At 38.2% G+C, this 27,116-nt stretch overlaps 1 protein-coding gene across 5 annotated transcripts in view; it reads left to right on the top strand.

The window, feature by feature from the left end:
• The window catches only part of PBRM1 (polybromo 1), a 67,923-nt gene that overhangs the window by 22,887 nt on the left and 17,920 nt on the right, over positions 1–27,116 (top strand). For all 5 annotated transcript variants that reach the window (XM_021409215.1, XM_021409212.1, XM_021409213.1 and 2 more), the window contains 14 exons: positions 2,778–2,991; positions 9,298–9,439; positions 10,171–10,268; positions 12,823–13,099; positions 14,333–14,438; positions 15,229–15,871; positions 17,429–17,640; positions 19,209–19,394; positions 20,075–20,232; positions 20,811–21,077; positions 22,427–22,572; positions 22,879–23,036; positions 23,520–23,703; positions 25,007–25,217. In XM_021409215.1, the coding sequence (XP_021264890.1) occupies positions 2,778–2,991; positions 9,298–9,439; positions 10,171–10,268; positions 12,823–13,099; positions 14,333–14,438; positions 15,229–15,871; positions 17,429–17,640; positions 19,209–19,394; positions 20,075–20,232; positions 20,811–21,077; positions 22,427–22,572; positions 22,879–23,036; positions 23,520–23,703; positions 25,007–25,217 (3,002 nt within the window). The remainder of the gene's footprint in view (positions 1–2,777; positions 2,992–9,297; positions 9,440–10,170; positions 10,269–12,822; positions 13,100–14,332; positions 14,439–15,228; positions 15,872–17,428; positions 17,641–19,208; positions 19,395–20,074; positions 20,233–20,810; positions 21,078–22,426; positions 22,573–22,878; positions 23,037–23,519; positions 23,704–25,006; positions 25,218–27,116) is intronic.

Below are 27,116 nucleotides of genomic sequence, written 5' to 3'. Positions count from 1 at the left end.
CTGAAGTTCTCTTATCTTTATTGCATTCATCTAAGGGGGAATTTTTTTTTGACAGATATCTGTCACGGTTTCTCAGTCTTTCCAACATGCTCTATGGACATCCCCATGTTTTCAGTCTCAGAATGAAAAATATTTTTCTTTAGAGCTAGCAGTCTTTTTATTAGTTGCTCTGGTATCTGTCTTTCCCCTAACACTCATTGAATCAAATGAGGGTTGGGCATGAATGAGCATAGAGAACTTTCTCCTTGATACAGAGAGCTCAGTCTTTGTGAGCATCTCTGAGTGCAGCAGTTGCCTAAGCAACTGTTTCCAACTTAGAGTTTATCCTCACAGTTTCAGAGGGTGTCATAGTGTGATAGAGCTTGTAGAAGATTTCTAGCTCAAATGTACTAAGACATAAGCAGCTTTTGCAGCTCCATTACAAGTTATCCTCACTGTAGATATCTAAAGGCATACAATTTATGCCCTTAAAACTGGTTGCAGCTTTTGATTTTGCTAGCATCTGTCTTTTTATGCTTCAGGCATTCATTACTGTCTCAGTGCATAACATTGATAAAAGCAAATTACTTACTGAGTAAAGACTATTTTTTGTACACATTCATGTGCTTTCCTCACTCTGCTTCTCCCCTGCATCAGCATTGAGTAAGAGCACACGTATAGTTACTGCCTGATACTTTTATTATTTTTTTCCTCTGTACCTGCTAACTGTTCCTCTTTACTGCCAGTGTGTTTTTATGGGTCCTACAACTTCTGAATGTTCAAGAGCCTGTGGTCTTGCATTACATGCTTGGTTGCGTAGCAAAATAAGGATTTTTGTCTTCTGACTTGAATAATACATCTTCAGTTCTCAAGATGCAATAGTATTTCCTGTTAGGAGGACGTTATCATTTTCTGAATATGTAAGGATATATAGTGGTTGCCATGTCTTTGAAAGAAAATACACATTGTATTAAAAATATTTATAGCCCTACTCAATTATTATGTACGCACTTTCCTCTTACTGCTTCTTTAATTTATTTAGATTTCATTTTGGGGAATGCCTATGAAAGAAGGACCTGTCTTATCTAGAATACCGACCTACTTTTTTGCTGGCTTCCATGTCACAGAATATTAATGTCCTTCTTTCTTGTTTTTTTTTTCCTCTTTCCTAAGAAGCAGTTCTCTTTTTTTTCTTGTATTTGTTTTTGATGGAACAGTTAGAGTGGCACTGTTGAGCAAACAAAACCAATGCCAGTATTCTGTTGCATAATTTGTTTGGAAACTTATTGTACCTGGTAGCATTTTCTTTGTCACAAGCATTTCTGTCTGTGCTCAGGCTGATATATGAGGTTCAGGGAAAATGAAGCACTGCTTCCCATCTCTTTTTCCTACTGGAGTTATTCTGTCCAACTCCTGCTTTGCAGGCTACCACAGTAGATGCTATGCAGTTATTTGATGCTGATTGGCATACAGGCACATAATAATTTTAGGCATCTCCTCCGAATCACTAATGAACATTTCTGGCGTTTTTTTACAGCTGTGGAGGTCTGCTTGTGTTTTAGCTTGCATCTGTCTTGGCTGGTAGATCTGCATAGATGTGCAGACTGCAGAGGAGAGATGATAATACTATGTTGTTGTGCAGTCAGAATGCCCTCTGGCTTTGTCATCACTTCGATACATCTTTACTGAAATTGAATAGAAAACCTGAAACATTGCCAGCCACTACTGAGCAATAATGAAAACGCCTGCTGGAAACTTGGCGTGAGCGTTAGAGAGCTGTCTTTTGTGTAACTGAATTATCCAGCATGTCATCTGCCAAGCTTCTATCTAAACTGGAATTTGTGAGAGGGAAAATGAATGAAAAACTAGCTGTGTGTACAATGGGCAGTGCAGGTTTTGCTGGTTTCGTCAGCAGTAAATGTTACTTTGTCATAGTAACTCTTTCATTTGTCTGAATCCTAAAACTTACCATTTGCTGCATAAAGTTAGCTGGCAAAGTCTCTACAAAATTGATTATATTAATTATGATTGTAAAATATTTCTGTGAATTATATGATAATTCCAAAACATGTACTTCTCCTTCATTTTCTGCATTATAAAAGGTGACCTTTAGTGTCGGTCTCGTCAACTAAAGTTCAGTTTGTTTTTTTTTTAAATTGGGCTGTGATTATTACAGTTTAAAGGATTATAGAAATTTTGAAGTCACTTTTTTCACATATGTGCAAAAAACCTCGTGTTTAGTTCAGCCATTTTCCCTTACTGGCTAAGCACCTTTGAAAATTCAAGACATGGTTCATTAATTCATGTTCTTGTAGCATACTCAGTTGGATAGCAGCACAGCTGTAGCTCAGTGCACAAATGTATTTGGCGCATATATTGACATCAGTGTTTTAATGGGTAAATAAGGATGTTCTATAGCTGTTTTATTGGTAGCATGTGATTGAGTGGTCCTGGTGTGTACTCTCATGTATGCATACTTCTCAGTGCTTCTGTATGGAGGGTGTATTACCAGTGACTAAACTAAGCCTCACGTGATCAGAGAGCTTGCTATCTAGTTAAGTGTTGTAGTGGTGGTTTTTGTTTTTTGTTTTCCCATCAGCTTGAGGCACATGAGGTACAGCCATTTGTGATGTCCTTTTCTAAGATGTGAATCTGACTGCCAGAGAGTGGCTGAACACCCTCAGCTGAGAGGCTGTTTTGTTCTTGTTCAGTTCTTTCTCTATTTGAAAAGTCAAACAACAAAATCCACTTGACTTGTCCTGCTGAGAGTTTCCCATTTTTCCTTTCTCTCTGTGCAGCTGCTGCTCGTTATGAAGGAGAGTCTGAAGCTGAGAGTATTACTTCCTTCATGGACACTTCTAATCCTCTCTATCAGCTTTATGATACAGTTAGAAGTTGCCGAAATAATCAGGGCCAGCTAATATCTGAACCCTTTTTCCAGCTGCCCTCCAAGAAAAAGTATCCTGATTATTACCAGCAAATTAAAACACCTATTTCATTGCAGCAGATCAGGTAAGAAAACAGAATGCAAACTACATCTGATGGGAAAATATTCAAGGGTTTCTTCTGTTTCCAAAGTCCTATGTTATGGTCAAGTTGCTGATGCCTAATGCAGTGTATACCTTCTTTCCTCTGTGCTTTGGTTGTTGCTTGTTTCATGTCAGTCTGCATCAGTCTGATTGTCATCTTTTATAAATGGCTGCTGTGCATGGGTTTACTTTACATGGTGTTTCATTTGTTCTGTGCCATATCAATAATTCTGGAGACTAGGTAGACAGCAGAGGTGAAAGCTTCTGCAGAACCCTGTGTCATGCTCTTTCCTTGACCCTGTTGGCTTGCTTACCTCTTACTGCCATGGTTTTTTCATTAATAGTCTTCAGCAGAGCAAATTGTCTAGGTCATAGTCCAATGGTGGAGAATATTTTCATTCACAATCTAGCTAGTCTGGAATGCAGTACTAACACAACACACCTATGAACCATCAAAGCTTATCAGCTCTCGGAGCACAGTTTTGGGGTAAAAACCCAAGTTTAAAAAAAAAAAAAAAAAAAAAACCAGCAGTGTCTTCTTTAAGTGGTCTGGGAGAAGCTATTATGATGGAGCTAATATGGCTGGATGTATGTCAAGATGCTGAGTGCATAATAGTTCTTAGTGGCCCTGACTATCTTTGCGTGGCCCAAGCCTCCTGTCCAGGGACCCAGGAGCCCTGTAACATCTCAGCACTGGGGCTCCAGTCCCTGCCCTGAGCTGTGTGGTGGGAGTGTGGACTCCAGCACATCGCAGCCTGGCCATGCACTCCCACTGATTTCCCCCCAACTCATCCAGACTCTGACCTGCAGGCTGATTTCCCAGCCTGACCTCAGGCCTGCCTTGTCTCTGTGCACAGGCCCTGCCTGCCTGGCAGCTGCTGGCTGTCTGACCAGCCAGCTTGGCTTCTTGCCTTTGCCTTACACCTGCCTCATCACCAAAACTCGGCCTAGATTCTGGGTTGAACCTGATTGCTCAAAGCTGCTGACCACCTGCATGTGCTTGGCTCCCCTTCCATGGAACAGCCAGCCTATCTGTTGTAATGGGATAAAGGTTTGGGAAACAAGTACAGATATGCCACGCTTGTTAGCTCTCTGTCAGTGGCTTTAAAACAGTTTTTTCCTTCTGTCTTAGTACAGCTATTGGTTTGGCAAACGAAGCATCTTTTGTTGAAGGAACCACAAAACTCATTTTTTGGGAAAAAAGATGAAATTGAGAACATCACTGACAGTTTTCAGGGAGCATTTAGTCTGAATATACCAAGGGATATTGGTTCTAATACGTATGTATGTAGATTTAACTGGGAGAAACATTGCTTTGAAAATGTGCTTAGTATGTTTTAATTTGCCTTAGGGAGGAAGCTATTTTTCTGTTTTCCTTCCAAAATAGGGAGGCTACCCCTGGCTGTTGGAGCAGTCCAAAGATGGCTCTCAAATGTGTACAGAACTTCAGAAAAAGATGATATTTCTCATTGCCTTGGAAAATAAAGCATTGTTTTTAGAAATAGATGATTATAAATACTGTATATTATAAATATGTACACACACTAAGTTGTTTTAGCAAATTCTGAAATTCAGTTATTTGTTAAATTACCACTTAATCTTCTCCTTTATTATTCCTAAAAGCCTTGAAGTCATACATATGTGTACTTAATTGACGTGCATTAGGGAGAACTGAAATGAGCATGGTTTTACCGATATTCCCAGGGAGTGGAATTTAAAAAAAAAAAAAAAAAAAAAAAATAATAATTTTTTTTTTTTGGAGGGAAGAGGACTGTAGATGATAACTGTTGGTTGGTTTCTTTGAAGGTGCAGGTTCAAGGAGCACATCTCTGTTCCTAGATGGGGACAAAATGGTTAATTGTCCTGGTCACAAAGTAAGGGTGTTAGTGTACTGCCTGGCATCCCAGTCTCCTTGTGACTCCGGCTTTGGCACCTGGATAATTGGGCTGTGTTGCCAGAGTGGGCTGTGAAATGGGTGTCCAACTGTCTACTGCCATACCGACTTTTGCAGCTAATCATGTATTTCAGGAGTTTGTGTGTGTTAAATACAGGAAAATCCATACTAAACGATTTATTATCTCTAGTGGATCACAGCTCTGGATGTGTTTTGTTTGCTTTAACAAGAGCAGAATGCATTTATCTTGGCCTCTTGATCACTCGCTGGGCACTGTGAGCCTTGGCGGGATGAGTTGGGTGCTGCTTCCAGGCTGTCCTGGCTGCAGGAAGTGATCCTTCCGTGGCTGCAGTGTCCTGCTCATTTCCTCCTGCCCTGCTCCATACAGAAGCTAGGGTCGGAAGGGAGCCACCCACCATCCACCTCACTGCACATCACCCATTCCCTACAGCCAGCCTGGGCAACCATGCCAGCATTTGACTACTCCAGCAGTTTAAGAAAAGGAGTCTCTTCCTGTGTACAGATGGAATTCCCTGTTTTTTGTGCCCTTGTCCTGTCAGTGGACACGGCTGAGACAGGTTTGGCTCGTTCTTCATTCTCTCCCACCGGGTGTTTGTCTGCACTGATATGACACTCCCTGCCTCAGCTTGAATAGAGCAAGGCACAGGACTGCAGAACAAGAATATCACCTTTAAAAAGAAAGGCGTGACACTGTGAAGGCTGTGACTTTAAGGTATGTTGGAAGTTGGTAGTATGGAGGTTATTTAGCATTGCTAAAAGTCATTCAGTAATTCATTGCGTGGAAAAATAGGAAGTAATGCAGGAACACACCAAATGTACTATTACATGGGATGTAAGTATTAGATACTGACATGCTTACAAGAACGGTGTTTCTCCTTAAATTTTACAGCATCAGTAAGTATGAACCTGAAGGCAAGTCCATGAGGCTTTTCTCCACCGGCGATTTCCCTGGCAGCTGTCCTCTGTGCGTGTGAGAGCTGTGTGCCTTCGTTGGCATGCCCTAGTGTCTTCTGCCTGGGGGAAGCTGAGGAGGGACTTTTTATAAAGGCATGTAGCGACAGGACAAGGGAAAATGGCTTTAAACTGGAAGAGGGTAGATTTAGACAAGATGTTAGGAAGAAATTCTTTACTGTGAGGGTGGTGAGACACTGGAACAGGTTGCCCAGTGAGGTTGTGGGTGCCCCCTCCCTGGAAGCATTCAAGGCCAGGCTGGATAGGGCTGTGAGCAACCTGGTCTAGAGGGAGGTGTCCCTGAGTATGGCAGGGAGATTGGAACTAGATGATCTTAAAGGTCCCTTCCAACCCAAACCATTCTATGTTTCTGTGATCCAATGGAAAACAGTTTGTTCTGTGTGACATCTACATAAGAACTTTGTGTGCTTTTCTTATGAATGTACGTCCAATTTTACGTGTCGTGGGAATATGAACTTTGTTTCACTGTGCTAGAGTGGGCTGAGGTTCTTCTGGAGCTTAAATTTGTGTTGGCTCTTGCTACCTTTAAATTTGTTATTCAGGATGAAAATACAATAAACATATTCATCTGATCAGTGGGACTTACCTTGAAGGAGTAGAGGCTGCTATCTGAGTTAAACTGAACTTTTTATGGAACTAATAGCTGAAAGTAACACTTAGATTAAAGTTTTATTATTACTTTTGGAAAAATAATAACTGTGTTACAATTTGCTTAATTTAGGAATGTGCCAACAGGGAAAATAATTTCTGAAGATAAAATTCTTCTCTTTAATATTTAAAATCCCTTGCAAATTTTCACTCTATCTGCCACCATGGCAGCTTAATACCAGCAAGCAGCTCAGCTCCACTGTGCTGCACTCCCACTGCTTCTCTGCAGAGTGATGTGGGGAGGAGGTGTGATGGAAAAGGCTTCTGGGTTGAGGTAAGGACAGGGATGTTCCTTGCCAGTTACTTCATGGGCTGAACAGACCCAGAACAGGGGGATTAATTTAATTTATTGCTCATTACTAACAGACCAGTGCAGTGAGAAACTAAAAGCAAACTTAAAAACACCTTCCTCATCTTCCCTTTTCCCTTTTTAAGAAAGAGAAATTGTTGCAAGTAGGATGTGTTCCCTAGGAAATGCTGCTGCCTTATTCTGCCTGCAGCTTACTTTTCTCTTTTTTTTTATGTGGACATAGTACAGTTTGTGTTGCGCGCAGAACTCCAAATAAATAGAAGTAGTGCTAAGAGACAGTGAGGAGAAGCAATTTGAATTGAAAATGTGGTACTTCAGTTGAGCGGTGGCCTTCCATGTGTCTCGTTCAGGAAGCTGGCCTTACACCTCCTGCAATGGAGAGCAGAATGCAGACTTGTGATTCCGTAATTCTGTTTTCTGAAATTAATTGGGAGACTAGTATTTTTTTCTGATTCTTTCTGCCATTCAGTCCCTCAAAACTTTTAGTTTTCTGGAAGAAGGCAAACATGGCGAGGATGCTGACAAACTATGTGATGCTAATACTGAAGCAGAATTTGAGCAAAGAAATGGAAGCCAGGCATGTTCTGTGCAGGCTGGCATGCTTTCAGGGGATGAACCACAGAGCAGATCTTCGGAGGGCTTAATCATAACTGATTGCTGGGGTATGACTCCTTCTCCTGTAATGGTTGTCTTTAACAGTAAAAAATATTGCACAGCGCATTCTTTTCTGAATTTTTGTAGTCTTCATTTCCAAAATACTCTAGATGACACTTGTTTTTTTTTATTTTTAAGACGCAGAATTATGTTTATTTGGACATCATTTCTGTTGTTCATTAATGCTTTGAAAGTTTAAGGAAAGTTTAAGAAGGAAATTCCTGGTTGTTTACATGTGCATGCCGTAATGGATTGGAGCGCTCTGAAATCATTCTATTTTGAAAAAATAAGAGCACACAATATTTTTGATAAAATTAGGCTTATTGACAAGGGTGTCTGATGAAAGTTTTCTTTCAGGTATTTCCGTTCTGTGTTTTCTTGAGTGTCATCCTACTGATGTTTTATCTTTTGCCATATGGACAAGCCTTGCGTGCTGAAGTCCTGTGATGGCTCATCAGTGTTTCTGCTGGACTGCTGAGACTCCTTCATCTGCTTTGCTCCCTAGATTTTGCTTCTCGTGCCAGCCAGCAGTCAGAGTAGCAGGAGGAGACGTGGCGTGACCTGTACAGTTGGTTACCAGATGATGGCCAGAGGATGGAGTGGGCTTAGTATTAATCTCCTGAGTATTTATGAACATATACATCATAAGGCAGGGGCTTTGGGGAAAGAAATCCTGAATTTAATGTTAGTTTTTTTTTATTTTGTCACTTTTAATTCCAGTAACATACTTGCTACCATAGGCAGATAGTTTTTGTTGGAGTTTTACATTGTACAAATGGAGGCAGATTCTGCTTCGTGACAATTTAATTAGCACAATAATTCCCCTTCCCCTTTATCTCCCTATTTATTTAATTTTGACTGTGCTGTAATGAAAGCTATCTTGGTAACTGTCCTTTTTTGGAATGGCAGTGAGTGATGCTGACAGGAAAACCTTTCCAATATGCGTGGCTTCAGTTGGAAATATTAAAAATAATCTAGAAAATAATACACAAAGTTAACAAGACACCAGTGTCTTAGAGTCTTAGCAATCTGTAGGGACCCAAAATGGTTTGTTATAAGTGAGAATAGCAAGTAATTTTATCCACATCTTACATCTAGGATGTTTGTCCAAAACTTTTTATTGTTTTCTCATAGCCACTGAGGGATCTCTAGTTGTTCAGCTATGCATGAGATGACGCTTCCTATGGTTGAGTAAGGCATGTGCAGCTGGCGCCCAGGAAACTAGCAGCTGGTTGGACATTTTCTGCAGAGCTGTTGTGGTGGAAATCCATGAGCACTTCTCAGTAGTTGTAGTTGGGAGAGAACGTGGGGGGTCATTTTTGGTGTAGTTTTGCTTGGGTTTTTTTTTGTATTTTTTTTTTGTTGTTTTGTTTTTTTTGTTTTGCTGTCTTCTGTTGTGTTTTTCTGTATTTCCTTGCAAAAGCGGTGAAAGTTCGAGTCCATTCCCAGACCTGTTAGCGAAATGCATCAAGTTGCTTGCAAAGGTGGTACACGGTTTCGTGTTCAGCGTGTGAAAAATGACTTGTGTTGTTGGTCCTTCCAGCCTTCCCCAGAAGCATGCTTCAGCAGGTGTAGCACCAATCAACAAGCAGGCAGCTTTGTGGGAACACATGAGGTGTTTGTCCAGTGTTGTTACTAAGGCAAGGTGTTACTGTGGCATCAGAAGAAGATAACATGTTCCTCTAACAAGAGCTGTCTGGATACTGATGTCTCACAAAAACAAAGCTGCTGAAGAAGGATTTGGTGGTGTGTTTGTGAAGTAACCCATTTGTAATTTTCTTCTTTTGCAGAGCCAAACTGAAGAACCATGAGTATGAAACATTAGATCAGTTGGAGGCTGATCTGAACTTAATGTTTGAAAATGCTAAGCGTTACAACGTTCCCAATTCTGCCATCTATAAGAGAGTACTGAAAATGCAGCAGGTTATGCAGGTACCTGCAGTAGAACAGTCAAAAGGATGGAACTTCTCATATTAATTTGTTTTCCTAAGTAATATTTTTCCAAACCAATTTTAACAAGACTCATGTTGGCAGTAGCATTTTATTGGCTGTGACTGGCTTGTTGATCATGTATTCCATAGTGTCATATAATGTTGAAATAGTAGTCTGAAAATTGCTTCCAAAAGTAGTTGATAGCAGATGCTTAGGAGATGACACGGGGGAATGAAGAGCAGCATGGAATGATATTTCTCCAGTGTAACCGTGACCTTGGTCTCTTGGTCGTTCTTATTCCTTATCATAACTTTTAACCAAATTAAGTTGTGAGAAAATTGGAAAAAATGCTGTTGTTTCTTTTTTCCTTTTTTATTAAGGGTTTGCAGTTAAGTACAGGGAGCTGGAGGATGCTAAGGCACTAAAGATTTCATTAGGTGTTCCAGCTATGTGCTGTAGTCTTAAAAAAAAAAAAAAAAAAAAAAAAGCTTTGATTTCAAATTGCTCCCTTAAGAATTTTAATGACCATTTTAAAGGATTTGACTACTATTTTGTATCTGCAAACTTGCATTAAATAGATAACTGGAAATATTTTGAAGGTGCATCAGCACATGCCCTTATGCACAGAAAATCCATAGCTGCATTTTATTTTGTGCATCTGATCTATTCTTGTGTTTAGTATTGTTCTGAAAGTGTCTAGCCGTGACTTTAGCGATTTGCCCTTTCTTCAGGCAAAGAAGAAGGAGCTTGCTCGGAGAGACGACATTGAGGATGGGGACAGTATGATTTCTTCTGCTACTTCTGATACAGGAAGCTCCAAAAGGAAAAGGTGTGTGCTTCCCTAGTTTCCTGTAGACCTTACCATTGCTACTTTGTTAATGTATTATTTACTTTGTTTATTCTTACGAACTACTAGGCCATTTTCTAGCATTTGTATAGCAATTGAGTAGCTCTGAAACCTAATCTCATTAATTGTTCTAGTTAGTTCAAAACTATTTGCTGACACTAGCTTCCTTTTGGGCTAGTTAGTAGTAGTTGTCAACTGAACCTTAATAAGTAGGCACTGTGGTTGTCCTAGTATCTCTCTGCATATGTTTTTCTTCTTCCACTGTCTAAACTGCTTGAGAAATTCTTGTCAGAAATATTTAGATTGTTTCTCTGCCTTTTGTTATCTTTTGAAGCAAGTTCTCACTTCTGATAACATGATTGCATGTGTAGCAACAATCAATGTGAAACTGTAATTCAACATCCCTCTTAGGTGTTCAGCCTCCCCTATTTTTAGTTCTTCATTATGTCAAAATGACAGCAGTTATGGGGGGAGGAAGGGAATGAAACAGAGCAAAGATCTACTTAAGAGCAATCAAGTAAGCGCATCACATACACTTAGGAAAAAAATCTGCATGCAGAAAACATTAACATGGATTTAGGATGTGGTATAATCTAGAGGTGCTAGCAAAAAGAAAAGAAGCAGAGAGGTAAGACAAACTACAATACCAAACGAAGATCAAGAAGGAAAGAACTGCAAAATATTGCCACTGTAGTGACCTTCAGAATCAGAGTGAACTGCTAATCTAATGAAACAAGTCAAATTGTCATCAGTATTCTATACCCAGCAGTATGAGCCTGTGCAAGAGAATACTGAAATGCTTAAAAGAAAGTATCTGTCAGACCTTGTCATCTAAGAGCAGTAAAAGAAGGAAAAAATCATAGGTAAGGGAAGTAATTATATGTATTTTATGTCTGAAGAGAAGCTAAAGTGCTTTTGGTGCTGCCAGTTCAGTATTTGCTATCAGTTTGGTTTGCTGAGTGGCAGCAAGTAAAAGAAAGTTGTAAAAGCTGATAATAGCAGAGGTGAAGCGCTGGGAGGAATTCCAAGATGTTGTTGAAAGAAAGTGCTAATGCACCAGGCAAAATTCATCCTGTTGGGAAAATAGTAGTATTTTCTACTGACAGTGTTGTCGTTTGAATTTCCCCTTTTACATATCAGATGCAAGACCTGTCTAAAGAAGGCTTTTGATGTTTCTACTTTGTTTTTGCATCATCTACTTTCTTTAGACCAAATGTTAAATCTTGGAAAGATGTTAAAATGTGGAATTCAAGACCCACATAACTGTTCTGGTGTTGCTCATCTGCTATTGTGAACCATTAATTAACAGTATCCAGCAGTGAAGATAGCAAGGAAGAGGGGAGTTCTTTAGCTATAGGCAATCTATTTTGATTTTTCTGACATGTTGCAACATTAGTTTTCATTAGTTATTTGCAAGTGATATCAGAGGCACAAGGCTCTACAAGATTAGATGTATTTCAAATGAATATATTTGAGAAGGAGCTGGATGATGGAAAAACTGTGATGTAGTTTGGTTTGTTTTACAGTGATGTTTTATACATTCTGCAAATGAAGATTTGTTTGTTGTTGTTGTCTGTAGAAATAGTTGAAGTTACAGCTGCCTGAACGAGTGCTTTATAGAGATTGCAATTTGAAAGATAGTTGCAAAGTGCTTTGTGGCGAATGCATTTCTAAATGTGCTGTGGTATCTGAGTTTAATAGTAGTGCAAGCTTTCCTCTCCCATCAGATTTTTTTGTAAATCCTGTAGTGTATGTACAGGGAGCCATGCAGAATTTGAGTTATTTTTCCTTTTGACAAGCTTTATCTTGGCTATGCTGTCAGATTTCTGATCCAATCTTTACAGCTATGCATTGGATGGCTGTTAAGTTTGTGGTGTTAGTATGGAGATGCAACACCTACACTGAAAAGTGGTCAGTATTGGTAAGGTTGACTTGCGACTCTGAGTGTGGCTGACAGACTTTTAAGCAATTCAGACCATCTTCCTACTATGTTCTTGATATCCTTGCTATCTGTTACTGCAAAAGGTGCTGAAATACGCAGAGAAATGTCTCACATGTTTCATGTTCTGTGTTGAGCAGAGGTGGTCAGGAAGGCAGAGTGAGGATTTTTCCCTGTTTGCCATGCTTCTTGAGTTCTTGGAATTCATATGCTCACTCCTGACTGATCTCTTCTCCCTGCAGCTGGAAAGTGCTTGGAACTCCATTTGATCTTTTGTGGTTTTTTTTTTTTTGAATACTAGCAATTTGTTTTATTCTGTAGAACGCTTAGAAGCAAGGTGAATGAGGGGAAAATAATATCTTAAAGTTGGTTTTCTGTTTATTTAGTGGAGTACTGATAGCGATGCTGTCGTTATTTGCAAGTTCATTCGGAAAGCCAGCACAGACTTATGTTTCTGTTACTCTGTCTTAAAATTGTGCTGGTTTTCTTATTTTTTCGTATTTTAGAGAATAAGGTCATTTTGATATTAATGCTGGAAGTGTACAGTAGAGCCTTTCGCATTTATTCTTTTTCTTTTTATTCTCCATAACCTAACAGTAAAAAGAACATGCGAAAGCAACGAATGAAGATCTTGTACAATGCGGTTCTGGAAGCTCGAGAATCAGGCACAGGCAGACGGCTCTGCGATCTGTTTATGGTTAAGCCATCCAAAAAGGACTATCCAGATTACTATAAAATTATCTTAGAGCCAATGGACTTGAAAATGATAGAACACAACATCCGTAATGATAAGTATGTAGGGGAGGAAGCCATGATTGACGATATGAAGCTCATGTTCCGAAATGCAAGGCATTATAATGAGGAAGGCTCCCAGGTACTGTTTTGATTCTGCAGTCACACTTAACCTTATTTGCAGATACGTATTTGGATTTTTTAGTTTTGACTATTACTTCCATTATTTATAGTAACTGTTTACTGAGGTAAAATAGAAACGTGATTTTCTTTCTCCTTGAGTTTTAAATTCTGTTTTGCTATGTAATTGTATAGACATGAAGAAAAGCATGCTCTCAATCATTTAACTATGAAGGTTACACTTACTTCCTGTTAGCTTGGCTTGTTCCTTCACTGCAAAGAACTGTCAGCTGAATATCTCCTAATATGCTGAAAATAATAATAACAATAATCTGGTTATTAAATTTTCATTATTTATCACACAAAGGTATTTGCACTGTGAAGCGTCACCAGCACTTGATCAGGAGCTCAGAACCTCTGAGAAGGGATCTCTTAGTTAAAAGAAAAACAACTTCATTATCATGGAAGTAGAGAATGTGGAAGATCAGACTAGAAGAATGGACTTGTTAGTGTAGCAGAAGTAATCTGAAATGTATATGCTTTTTCACTTATGAATATATTGTAAGGTATAGTAAAAAGAGGGATATAAGGTGATGTTCGGCAGAAAGGGGCATAGATGGTCATGAGAATGCTTGGGAGCTAAAATTGTGTTTCTAAGCGAGTGAGCTTGATGTTACTGAACAGAGTGATAGCAAGAAACCTCCAGTTACTGCTAATGAGAAAATTGATCAGTTGATGTACAGCAACAGTTGCCTGCACTGGACTTGGTTTTGAAGACCCACGAGGGCCATTCTAGGCATTTCTTCCTTAATGGAGCTGCATTAGTTGGAGAGATCATTGCTGAACAGAATGATTTGATGGGGAAGTTGTTAAGACAACTTAACCTTGTTTTCTAGTCTGGAATAGAAAAGTAGTTCATTTGGCTAATTTATCAAACTTTTGTATCTACTGATTTATGTTTATCAATTCTGCTTTATGTTTGAGAAATAATACCTTCTTTTTAACTAAATTGTTGATATTTGCCTTCAACTTTTTCAAAATAACATCTAAATGTTTTGAGAGGACTGATACCTAAACTCGTCGTTTAGGTCTGTATTTGACCAAATCTCAGCACCCTGAGATAATAGGAATTATTGCCATAAATTTGATCACCTTGTACTAGAGTGCATCAGGAAAGTTCTTCATACTGTGTGAGGCAAACACAATAAACCTGCTTTTCTGTTTATTTGTTTTGTTTTTGCTTTCTGATTAATAGGTATACAACGATGCCCATATGCTGGAAAAGATCCTCAAAGAAAAAAGGAAAGAACTCGGACCACTACCTGAAGATGATGATGTTGCATCCCCTAAACTAAAGCTAAGTAAGGCAACATTATAAATTGCCGTGCTTGCCCAATCCAGCAAGTCTCATCCTTTTAAAAATGGAAGACATTATCTGCATATTTACACTGTCAGACTAAGCATAATTTTGTTTTCAAAATTATGGTGCCAACAGTGGTATTTATATTTGCATATTAGAAACGGAGCTATTGCATATAGCAATTTCTAAGAAAAGTAACAGAATGAAGAAGGAAAGCTTAAGAACTGTTGGAATTAATTGATATTTAGGCATGTGATATTATCCAAGTGTTAGATGCAGTGATGAGTGCTTACAAGTAAGATGCTTCTCGAACTGAGTCAGCCTTAGTTTCCCTGGTCAGATATCTGGGATTTCCACAGAATAATGAAGGAAATATGACATTTTATTTATGTTCTTATTTATAATGCTTAATTTTGTCACTAGTGAAAACCTGGATTTTTAATGGTTATAGAGGAGGAATACTTATAGAGCTACTAAGGTGAAACTGAATTTAAAGCAAGTTACTAAAACTGTTACATGAGGAAAAAATTGTTTTTCATGCTGAAGTCTGAAGAGACCTTTGCCTGGTGGGCCATAAGGGAATGTAAGATTCAGCGTATGCTAAAAGCAGCATAAAAAAAAAAATGCCATGCAATGAGAAAGGAAGCTGCAACCTGGATTAGGCTCAGTGATTTCTTTGCTCGTACCATAAAGTACTTCTTCACTGGGCACTCTAATAGAAAGGCATGGACAAAGAAGTGCTCAGTCTCTCTTTTTTTTGTAATTATTTTTTTTTTCTTCTATCTGCTTAGGTAGAAAAAGTGGCATTTCTCCTAAAAAATCGAAATATATGACCCCAATGCAGCAGAAATTGAATGAAGTGTATGAAGCAGTTAAGAATTACACGGACAAACGAGGCAGGCGACTCAGTGCCATCTTCTTGAGGCTGCCATCTAGGTCTGAGCTTCCTGACTATTACATAACCATTAAGAAGCCAGTTGACATGGAGAAGATCAGAAGTCATATGATGGCCAATAAATACCAGGATATTGATTCCATGGTGGAAGACTTTGTGATGATGTTCAACAATGCTTGCACCTACAATGAGCCAGAATCTTTGATTTATAAAGATGCCCTGGTCTTGCATAAAGTTTTGCTTGAAACTCGGAGAGAGATAGAAGGAGATGAGGATTCTCATGTGCCCAATGTCACTTTGCTAATTCAGGAACTTATCCATAACCTTTTTGTATCTGTTATGAGCCACCAGGATGATGAGGGCAGATGCTACAGTGATTCCCTAGCTGAGATTCCTGCTGTTGATCCCAACTTCCCAAATAAACCTCCTCTGACTTTTGATATTATCCGAAAAAATGTTGAAAATAATCGCTATAGACGACTGGACTTGTTCCAGGAGAACATGTTTGAGGTACTGGAGAGGGCAAGGAGAATGAACAGGTGAGCAAAGCCATATTTTGCAGATATCTGTTGTCTTACGGAGTGTTTTGCTTATTAGAGAGAGTGAAGTTTATTTATTTTTGAAGTGTTTGCTTTCCTTGGTGTGAGCATTAGAAATTTTAGTTCATTCATGTCTTCAAAGGAATGTAAGTTTTCTTTTATAAACAAGGAAGAATTTAGGCTTCTGTTAGAATTTTGATGTTAATGTTCTAAGGGCACACCTTATGAAAACCATGTTTGTTCCGAAGCTGTGAGCGCTTTAAAACTTCTTGCAGTATTTATCTTGAATTAGGAAAGACATCTTTGTTAATATTACTACTATTCTTTAAGTTCTCAGAAGTAATCCTTGAAAATGAACAGACTGTTGAGGGCCAGTGGCAAGTAATTTTAGTATCAAGCAGTTGGCTTTCATTTTCCTGCTATTTTAGAACTTTTTATATATAAAAACACTGTTTTTGGATGAACTGTAAAACAAACTGACGTTGCACTAGCAGATAGAGCATGACTTGCCAGTGTCTGTGGTGCTGCTTGTTCTGAGTAACCACAGAAATCGACTGGTGAAATGAAGCTTTAGCATGCATCACCCATCCCATTGGTACTAGGCAGTTTGCCAAATATAATTTTGATTAAAATTTGTCATGATTTCCTTGGAAGCACTCTCTTCTGTTTTGTTCTTTTGCTTTGTTTGCTTATTTGGGTGTTAGTTTTTGTTTTCTTTTTATTGTATCAACCTGAGTTACGTTGAGTAATCATGTGTTCTTTTTTCTTTTACATTCTTTTTTAAAGAAGTCAGCAGTACTTTACATTGCAAATTATCTCTGAGTTTGTCAGTGTTCCACCTAGAGGTGGATCATGAGATGCTTCCCTAAATTGGTAGGTATATCTATGTAGTCTTTGAGCAAGCTGGTAGTGGTGATTGCTCTAATCTGCCTTTTACTTCACCTTCACAGAGATTTTTAAGTTTTGTAACTGGAAAGTTTGCAGTAAGTTTCAAAGAAGGCAAAGGCCATCTTCAGCTAAATACCTCTGCAGATAAAAACAACCCGTAATTACTCAATTGCATTTGATTGGGAACTGTTCACTTAGGTCTCAGACTATCAATCACTGTTTCATTTTCCAGGAGATGTAAACATACCCCTTTATAACCTTCTTCATTCTAAAAATACTTATTCTTTCCATATGATGAACTCTGTAGCTCAAATACAATTTAATCAGCTGCTCAAATTTGAAAAGTAGCACTAGTTAAGCTTAATTTGCTAAACTTTCATTTTGTAAATACTTTCAAGTAAAGGGTAGGTGACAAGCAAGGCTTAGCCTCCTAGGTTTACACTGTCAGTTTTAAGCTAGCAGCCAAATTAGATGCTGAAATAATCTGTGATGAGGGTAATTTTGCAAGAAGTCTATAGTAGTGTATATATGATTTAAAACTCCTTTTTAAAGAAATACTGCTCTTTTATCACAAGGTGTGGTGGTCCGTGGGTGTGTGTGTTTAGGATCCTGTTTGACTCTGCACAAAGTATGTTTCTGCCATGTTATATTGTACCTGTTTTTGTACAGGACGGATTCAGAGATCTATGAGGATGCAGTTGAACTTCAGCAGTTCTTTATTAAAATTCGAGATGAACTTTGTAAAAATGGGGAGATTCTTCTGTCACCTGCTCTCAGTTATACCACCAAGCACCTTCACAATGACGTAGAAAAAGAGAAGAAGGAAAAGCTGCCCAAAGAAATAGAGGAGGATAAACTCAAAAGAGAGGAGGAGAAAAGAGGTAGCTATTTTCTTTTCATTGGTACTAAATGTATTGAGAAATATACCTATGACTATCATGTATGCTCTGCTGTTGCTGCAGCTTCACCTACTGAAGGTTATATTTTAAGGTGATGAGAGATCCATTTTATTTTGATTCTTATCAGCTGGGCCACATGGCTTTGAAACAGATACGTAGATACGAACTGTATGTAAACTCTTTAATAGAACACACTGACGTAACTGTAGTCTTATTCCAAGGATATTACAAAAGAAAATAATAGAATAGGTTTTATTGGAACTGATAATAAACTTAGCAATGACTATTCCAATGGATCTTTGAGTAATTTATTTTTTTGCAAATACAATTTTTCTTGATACGCTGAAGGTGTTACCTCTGATCCTACTTTTAACATTACTAATGAGATGGCTTCAAAGTAAGCCTTTTGCTTTTCTTATTTGACTGCTGTGAGTGTGAAGAGGAAAAAGGCTTTCAGTTTTTGTAGGGTAAGATACCTACTGTGAAGGTCTTCTGTGTTTCACGTTTCTTGTGCATATAATGGTTGGTGGAGCATGTCACGTGGGGAGTTAACGCAGCACTCTGTTCTGTTCCACAGTTATGAGCAGGGCTGTTAGTTCCTTGTCCTTCAGTTGTCTTTCTGACACAGTTTGTCTTCCCATGTGGCACTAAGGTCAGCAGCAATAAAGCTGGTTGCTCCAACTAGCTCAGTACTGTAAGGGGACAACAGTTGTTATAACCTTTTTCTGTTTTCTACTGAGAGCTAAAAAATCCCAAAGAAAGCAATATATGCCCTTTTGAAGGCTTTTGAGTTCAGTCTTGTCAGTGTTTCTCTTTCCTCACCTGAAGGGCTTAATAAAACTTAGGTGGTTCAGCTTAGCCATTTATCTTAGAATATCCAAAGTTGAAAGAGACCCACAAGGGTCATCATGTCCAGCTCCTGGCTCCACACAAGACCACCCAAAATCCAAATCCTATGTCTAAGAGCAGTGTCCATATGCTTCCTTAGCCCTGGCAGCTTGAAGCCATGACCGCTGCCCTGGGGAGCCCACCACTCCCTCTCTCTGAACCTTTTTCTAACCCCCACCTGACCCTACCCTTACACAGCAGCTCCATGCTATTCCCTCAGGCCCTCCCACTGTCACCAGAGAGCAGAGCTCAATGCCTGCTCAACACCACGCTTGGTAGCCAACAAGCATTATCAATCTGTGGTCATTCACCTGCTTGCAGCCATCTCCTGTTCTTCACGTTTACCTGCTCTTGCATACACATTATGCTCAACAATACTAATAAAAATACTGCTTTATAAGTAATTATTTGTCATTACAGTTTTAAATTAATTCACTAAACAAAACTTCTTTGACTCAATCCAGGAAACGTAATTCCTGAATGATTAACAAGTTGATAGTTTGATTTTAGAGTCCCTCTCCTGTTCTGTAGGAGACTGTTCTTCGCAGAAGAGTGAGTTATTCAGCACTAAGCAAAGGGTGAAAGTGTTCACATCAGAAATCATGGCTAACATGTAAATGTAGAATTAGTAATGTTTATTTTCCACCTGTTCTTGAAAACAGAAGCTGAAAAGAGTGAAGACTCTTCTGGCTCAGCTGGGCTGTCAAGCTTGCATCGGACTTACAGCCAGGATTGCAGCTTCAAGAACAGCATGTACCACGTAGGAGATTATGTCTATGTGGAGCCTGCTGAAGCCAACTTGCAGCCTCACATAGTCTGTATTGAGAGGCTGTGGGAAGATTCTGCTGGTAAGGATGCTTTTCATACAGAAAGATAATACGGTGAAGCTTATTACTTCACGTCTTGAAATTTGAGCCTTTTCTATGTTAACTATTGGATTTGCAGAGATGTGAGGACTGGTGAGTGCTTTTTCTTGTTTCTGAATTGCTCTGTCCCCAAAATAATTATGAATAGAAAGTTCTTGGATCAACACGTGCTTTTTTATCTTCTTCCATACTCATCCCCAAACTGTAAGCATCTCAGAAAATAGGCATATTGAAGTGCAGTGAGCTTCTTCTAATTTAGGTGTCGAAGAATGCTGGTAGAAATTTCTGATCCAAAGATGGACACGTTTAACTGCAAATGTTGGAAGCTGTTTGAAGGCTTGGAAGTAAAGATATCTATAAATAATTTGCAGACTATGTTTCCCATAAGCAATGTGTTCTGTGGAACTCCGCAAAATAAAGATAAAAATTCATTTTCTTGGGGACAAAAATTTGGCAGGATTTCTAAGAAACCTTAATTTTCTGTACCTGAAACAGTTAAGGAATCTTCTATTTTAAATCAGTTAAATTTGCTTCACTGATTATTATGTGGCTATCTGATAAATAAAACCATTTGTAGTTTGTTTTGCTTTGTCATGTACTAGAAAATACGCCTTTTTAGATCTTTCCCTTTCTCCCTCTCTTTTTGTTTCCTTTTTTTAAAGGAGAGAAATGGCTATATGGCTGTTGGTTTTATCGACCAAATGAAACATTTCATCTTGCAACAAGAAAGTTCTTGGAGAAAGAGGTTTTTAAAAGTGACTATTACAATAAAGTTCCAGTTAGCAAAATTTTGGGTAAATGTGTGGTCATGTTTGTTAAGGTGAGAAACTCTTTGGTCTGATTCATTGATCAACTTAATATGCTCTGTGCTATTTTCTTGAAGAGGTGTAGGTATTCTGATTTGTAGGCATTTTTATCTAATACTTAGATAAAATTTTAAAAAGGAGTTGCTCTTATGTACTGTTTGTATTTTTCATTTGCTTTGTAAGCTCTGTAGTTCATCCAAGTGACACTGATTTCCAGTGCTGGTTGCTTTGTAGAATCACTTATTTATTAGATAAATAGCTAATGAATTTCTCAGCGTGTCTAGAAGAGAAATTGCAGGTAATATCTTACAGGATGTAGGTTTTAGTGGCTGGAGGATACTTGAGACTCCCTTAGATTGCAGTCTTGTTAAGAAGATGAAATCTGTCCTCTCTGTCCTGTGTTTGATACCCTATTGTGAAACTGTAAGAGAAGAACTCAGCAGACAGGCTTTATCAGTCTAAAATGATTTCTGATAAATGCATAGAAAAAGTTGGAGAGCACGAAAGGGAGTTCGCTGCGTCTCTGGATGTTGGGGTGTGGATATGTTGCTGAAATATTTCACCTAAAAATGTAATTCTCTTCGTTCTGCAGGAGTATTTTAAATTGTGTCCTGAAAACTTTAGAGATGAGGATGTCTATGTCTGTGAGTCACGTTATTCTGCAAAGACAAAATCTTTTAAAAAGATTAAACTGTGGACTATGCCTGTAAGCTCTGTAAGATTTGTCCCACGAGATGTGCCCCTGCCTGTGGTCCGTGTTGCTTCTGTATTTGCTAATACAGACAAAGCAGAGGAGGAGAAACACTCTGAAACATTAGATGACAGTAAGGTGGGAGAAAGTATTCTTCATCTTGAAAAGGTATGCAAGATGAAAAGATTAATGTTTGGTATGTTTGACAGATAAAGGATGATGAAATTCAAGCTTTCATAACTTAGGTTTCACAGCATCCAGCCACAGGAAAATATAAATGTAATATTCATGTTTTAAATTATTATACATAAATTACATAGATACAAGCAAAATATAAATAGTCTAAGCAAAAATGAATTGTGTACCTATTTGCTAGATTTCACAAATGCTTTCCTTTCTTCTACATTTTTTTTTCCTGTATTGCTTCAGTAGAAAATAGTATTTCTACTAGAAATTTTGTTGCAATCCTGGAGAATCAGTGGATCTAAAAGTCTAATTTCAACTCACAGTGATGCTGACCTGCTTTATTAAGTAGTGTTTCCGTAAAATTGTCTGTAGCTAGGCAGCAGTAAGCAGTACATAATACAGCATCCTGGCTTGTTTATGGTTAATAACTGAGTAGTTTATTTTCAGACTGCTTATTTCTGCCCAACCTACTAGGTAAAACGATTTATCTTATTGTCTTTAAAGCTATAAGATAAATATATTTGCTTAATTGTACTAAATTGAACTAAATTTAACTGTTTATATAAAATAAATTTGGAGTAATGAAACGAGTCTACTTTGCATTCTGAGTACTCCTACAGAGCCTCAAAATGGAATGTCCAGCTCACTCATTGTCACTTAGTATATGCTTTGTATGTATTACTGCATTTATTCACATCATGACAAAAGAAGAAATTCTTTCTACCAAGAGGATGAAAACTTGTAAAGTCTTTTCATGACGCACACTGAGTAGATATCATGCGTTTTCATTGGCTTTCTGAAATAACAAACTGAAAAGTCAAATGAGGCAGCGAGTTTGACTAAAAACTAAGAAATTAAAATAGAGCAAATTGTATGATTCTGTTCTTAATAAAGGCATGGAGCATTCTTAACTACGAGAGATGATCATTAAATTTTTATTTATCTTAACTTCATCAAATACTGAATTCTTGCCTGCCTCGTAAAAGTTTTAGTGTGCTTTAAAACAAACTGTCAAAATAGACAGATAAGGCTTCAAAGTTTATAACTTTGTAGTAATAGCACAAAAAAGGATCTATGAATTACTGGCAAAATTACAGCTTTGATTATGAAATAAGAAAGCTTGCAACATACATAGAGGATAGCTATGGCTTGGATATTTCCTTTTTTAATTTCAGAGTCCCCTCATTTTCTATTTTACTTGTCTGGTTGGTGTTTGCCTATTATTGTTGACATAAAGATGGAACAAATACTGCTTTACTTGAACATGGCCTCCTTGTGCTTGTTTGGTTTTCCTTCATCCCACAAGTTTCTAAATACATATTCTTCTGCAGGACAAGGAAGATGTTCCAGTAGAAATGTCCAATGGGGAACCTGGTTGCCATTACTTTGAACAGCTCTGTTACAATGATATGTGGCTTAAGGTTGGGGACTGTGTCTTTATAAAATCGCATGGATTAGTGCGACCTCGGGTAGGAAGGTAGGTACCACTTCTTCATTGCGGTTTGTGTCTATAAAGATACCTTGGGCAAAAGACTGGATTGTTGCAAAAAAGTATAGAAGATGGGAAAAAAATCTTCTGAATGAAACTGTGTTAGAAGCTCTTAATAGGCTGAGGTGGAATTGTATCAGCCTGTTAAAAAGGTGACAGCTCTACAGTCAGAACAGGCTGCATTTCTGTACTTGTTTCGTACACACAGTCTTCCTGAACAGCCCAGTGTATTTAGCTTACTCCTTCAGTATGGATGGCCATGCATTCATGTCAGTGATTTGTTTTTCTTTCCAGAATCGAAAAGATGTGGGTGCGAGATGGAGCTGCATATTTCTTTGGTCCAATCTTCATCCATCCTGAAGAAACTGAACATGAACCAACTAAGATGTTCTACAAGAAGGAAGTGTTTTTGAGTAACTTGGAGGAGACCTGTCCTATGACTTGCATTTTGGGTAATTACTACCAACCTTAAATCTGCTGGACACTCCGTACATTAAAAGAAAATAATAATAATCTGAAGTCAGAGAGCAGAAAACTCCATTATTCTTGCTTATTAATGTAATTATTCCAGTATATGTACCTGGAAAGTCAGTCCAGAAGGAGGTTGATAGTTAGTTTGTTGAATAAGATGTATGTTATGTACTTCATTCTGTAATTTAGGTGCTGTGCTAAATACTGTTAACAGACTAGTGATGGCTTTTTTTGTTAATTTTTTAAGATTTTCTTTGTTCTTTAAGAAAAAATGATCCAAAAGCAGCATTCAGTTGGTGTAGATTTCTCATGAGTGACGTTATTCAATAGAAATGTCAATTGATGTAATTTCCATAGTTGGGTCAAATACTGGGCTGATGACTTACATGACTAGCAAATGTTTGAGTTTCCACCCTTTTTTGTAAAGTAGCTACCTTCTCACCCAACTCTTTTCATTTCTGCAGGCAAGTGTGCTGTTCTGTCGTTCAAGGACTTCCTCTGCTGCAGACCAACTGAAATTTCTGAAAACGATGTTTTTCTTTGTGAGAGCCGCTACAATGAAAGCGACAAACAAATGAAGAAATTCAAGGGGCTCAAGAGATTTTCACTCTCTGCAAAAGTTGTCGATGATGAAATATACTATTTCAGGTAAAAATGTTATGGGAATGAGGAGAACTCCTGAGCGCTCTGTATTGCAGTGGTTTGACCCACCCAGCAGCTAAGTCACCATTTCCCCTTAGTGTGGGGAGAAAATGAAAAGGGCCAAAGCAAGAAAAACTCTTTGGTTAATATAAAAACAGTATAATTATTGATGCAAAGCTATGCATGCAAGCGAAGCAAAATAGGAATTCTCTACTTCCCATCAGCTGGCAGATGTTTAGCTACTTGCTGGAAAGCAGGGCCTCAACACAAGCTGTGGTTTCTTGGAACGACTAACGCCATAACCCCAAATCCATCATCGTCCTTTCACTCAGCTGAGTATGGAGACGTTTAAGACCAGGTTGGGAGGGCCCTAGGCAGCTGGATCTCTAGTGGGTGGTAACCAGCCCCTGGCAGGGCTTGGAACTGGATGGGCTTTGAGGTCCCTTCAAACTCGAACCATTCTGTGGTTCTGTATCCCTTTAGTCAGTTGGGGTCAGCTATCCTGCCTGTCCCCCACACACAGCTTTTTGCCCGTTCCCAGCCTACTCACTGTGAAAGTGTGGAGTGGGGCGAAAAAAACCAGACCTTTGAGAATGCGCCAACACTGTTTAGCATAAACTGAAACATCTGTTTGTTATCAACACTGTCTTGGTCACAAATCCAAAAGGCAGCACTGTGCAAGTTGCCATAAACTGATTCCATTACAGGCAGATCCAGCACATACATAAAAGTCAGTTGTAGGAAAGGATGGAATTTGACTGGTCACATGCCTTTTAAAGGAAGTTTTGGGAAAAAGTCCAGATAATATGAGTCTTTTCATGGTCTAAATGCCTGCAGATGATTACCTTTTCTTCTCCTGAATTTAGTAAAGTTATGTTATCAGATGAGTAAATTATCTGGGATATTTTTAAAATACATGAGTCTTGAGTATGGATAACAACTACCATTCAAGATAGCGAACATTGATATATTAATTTATAATTAAAGAAAAATGAAGGAGGTCGTGGTGTTAACTGTGTTCTGTTGCAGAGATGAATTATTTGCAGCGTTTAAATCCCCTTCTACCTCATAAATTGAGAAGAAAAAGTAATTCAAGTAGGTGACTCAAATGAAACACTGGCTATGGACACAAAATGATTTCTTCTCAGTGTTGTGAAAACAAGTACTGGCACATCCTAAGTCACCACTGTTTCCAAGTTGTTTGGTCATATAGCAAGAAAATTTGATTTTCTACTCAAAATATTTGCTGTGCCTTGTTAAGTGCGAGTATATTCTCATCTGCCTTTTGTCTTCCTCCTGTGCCTTTCAGAAAACCTATAGTTCCTCAGAAGGAACCATCTCCACTTCTGGAGAAGAAAATCCAGCAGCTGGAAGCAAAATTTGCTGAATTGGAAGGAGGTGATGAGGACATGGAAGAGATGGGAGAAGAGGAAGGTGATATCACTGAAACACCTTCTATTCCTCAGCTTCAGACCCCATTATCTAGTGAATTGGATATCATGCCGTATACTCCACCACAGGTAAACATGTTCCTTGAGAGACCTTTAGATGTTGATATTCCTCATTCTTTACTCAACCCAAATAAACAAAGATCAATAGTGTTTTATCACATATACAGAACGGATTTGTATTTTGATTTACTAGTCTGTGGAATGATTACACAGAGCAGTTTTAGCGTATCTGATATGATATCTGTATTCTAATAATTAAGTCGGTTAAAATAATTTTTAAAGGAAATCATGAAGCTGAGGAAAATCTTGCAGGGTATGTTTTGGATATGTCAATGTTATTTTTCATTAGTAGGTTTTCTGTGACACTTCTTATGAAATAATAGGTCCTTGTATCAAATATAAGGTGAGGATGTGAGAGTTTAATTGTAATACTTAAGTGACATCGTATCCATTTTTAAGCTTTTCCTTACATTTTGTAAAAAGCTAGATTTGTGTGTTAGAGTTCTGAGCCATTTGTTTTTTTGTTTTTTTGGAAAATGCTACTCATAATTCTTGAAAGAAAAGACATCACTCCTCTAAGTTGCCATTCATACTTAGAAATCTGAACTTGAGAGGGGAAAAAAAAGTGATGAGAACTTTTTATGTATCTTGCTGTATATCACAGAAACTTTAAAATTAATGTGCTGATAAATGGACAGAGAATGAGAAATCATGTGATTATATGATGTTTGAACATGCCATGAGTCATTGCTACTGCATAAACAGAGCATTTTCAGTCCTCCATCTCTTACTACTTCTCTCACACAAGCCCTGGCATTCACGTAACTGAGTATCAAAGTAAGGTGGAGAGCTTATTTATCTGGAAGTTAACCTAACCAAAAACATTTGTTTGCAACTTGATTAAATTATTTTATCTGTCTCATCACATTCTCACATTTAAGTTAATGCCAGCCTTAAGGAGGCAATGGGAGTGATTTGCTGGGAAGAAGAGGGAGATTGGGATGTGTTTGTAACCAGCAGTCTGGATTTCTGCTGTGTCGTGCTGACTCTGAAGTGACCGCCTCATTAGCAGTTGAAGAGACGATGTGACCACTGGGTAGAAATAACTGTCTTTGGATGTCACACACACACACACACACACACACACACACACACACACGAGTTGATGAAATTCAAAGCTTTAGTTTGGTTTGATCGTGATTTTTTTGCTGTGTGAGCAGACCACCGAATGCATTTTACTGTACAAAATTGTAGTTCTGCTCTTTTTTGTGCTGTATTCCTGAGTAACACAAGAATTCTTGCCAAGTGCTAAAAAAAAAAAAAAAGTGTTGTCTGTATTAACTAACTAATATAACGTTGTAGGAAAGGGGAAGGTGGCTTCTTATACATCAAAATATTACTATTGTTAAGCATTTCAGCTCCTGAAAGGAGTTTCAATAGGAATCATTGGACATTAAAGAATTCCTCATGCTGCCTTTTTGCAACATTCACTGTCTTCTGCTCTCCTTTGCTTTCTGTCTTCCAATATAGCTGTTTTGCTCAGATCCCTTGAGATGTTTTATTGAAGTACTAATACATTTTGTCTTTTTAAAAAGCCGTGTTGAAAGCTACGTTTCTTCAAGTTGCTTGTAATGGGACAGTCTTGCAGGACTTTTAGGGTAACTGTTGAAAAATCAGACTTAGTGGAAATATCCAGCATGTGTGTATATATACTTCAGACGGATGTGATCACTTCAATTTCTAGGCTTCAGAGGAAAAAGAAATTAAGAAAAACTTTTCAGTTTTTTTGACTCTTTTCAGAGTAAAATAGCAATACATGCTGAAAAGTAAAGAATGATTCACAAGGGCCCCTGGCAGATTCATAATGCTGCTGATTTGGAAAAAAAAGACATGTTGTGTCTGAGCTGCTACACAAAGGACAGTGTAACTCTGGCTGAGTGATTACAATCACATAGCACAGAAATGAAC

Source organism: Numida meleagris, chromosome 11, assembly GCF_002078875.1.
Source record: "Numida meleagris isolate 19003 breed g44 Domestic line chromosome 11, NumMel1.0, whole genome shotgun sequence".
NCBI lineage: Eukaryota > Metazoa > Chordata > Aves > Galliformes > Numididae > Numida > Numida meleagris.
This window is presented reverse-complemented; position numbering and strand designations above follow the sequence as displayed.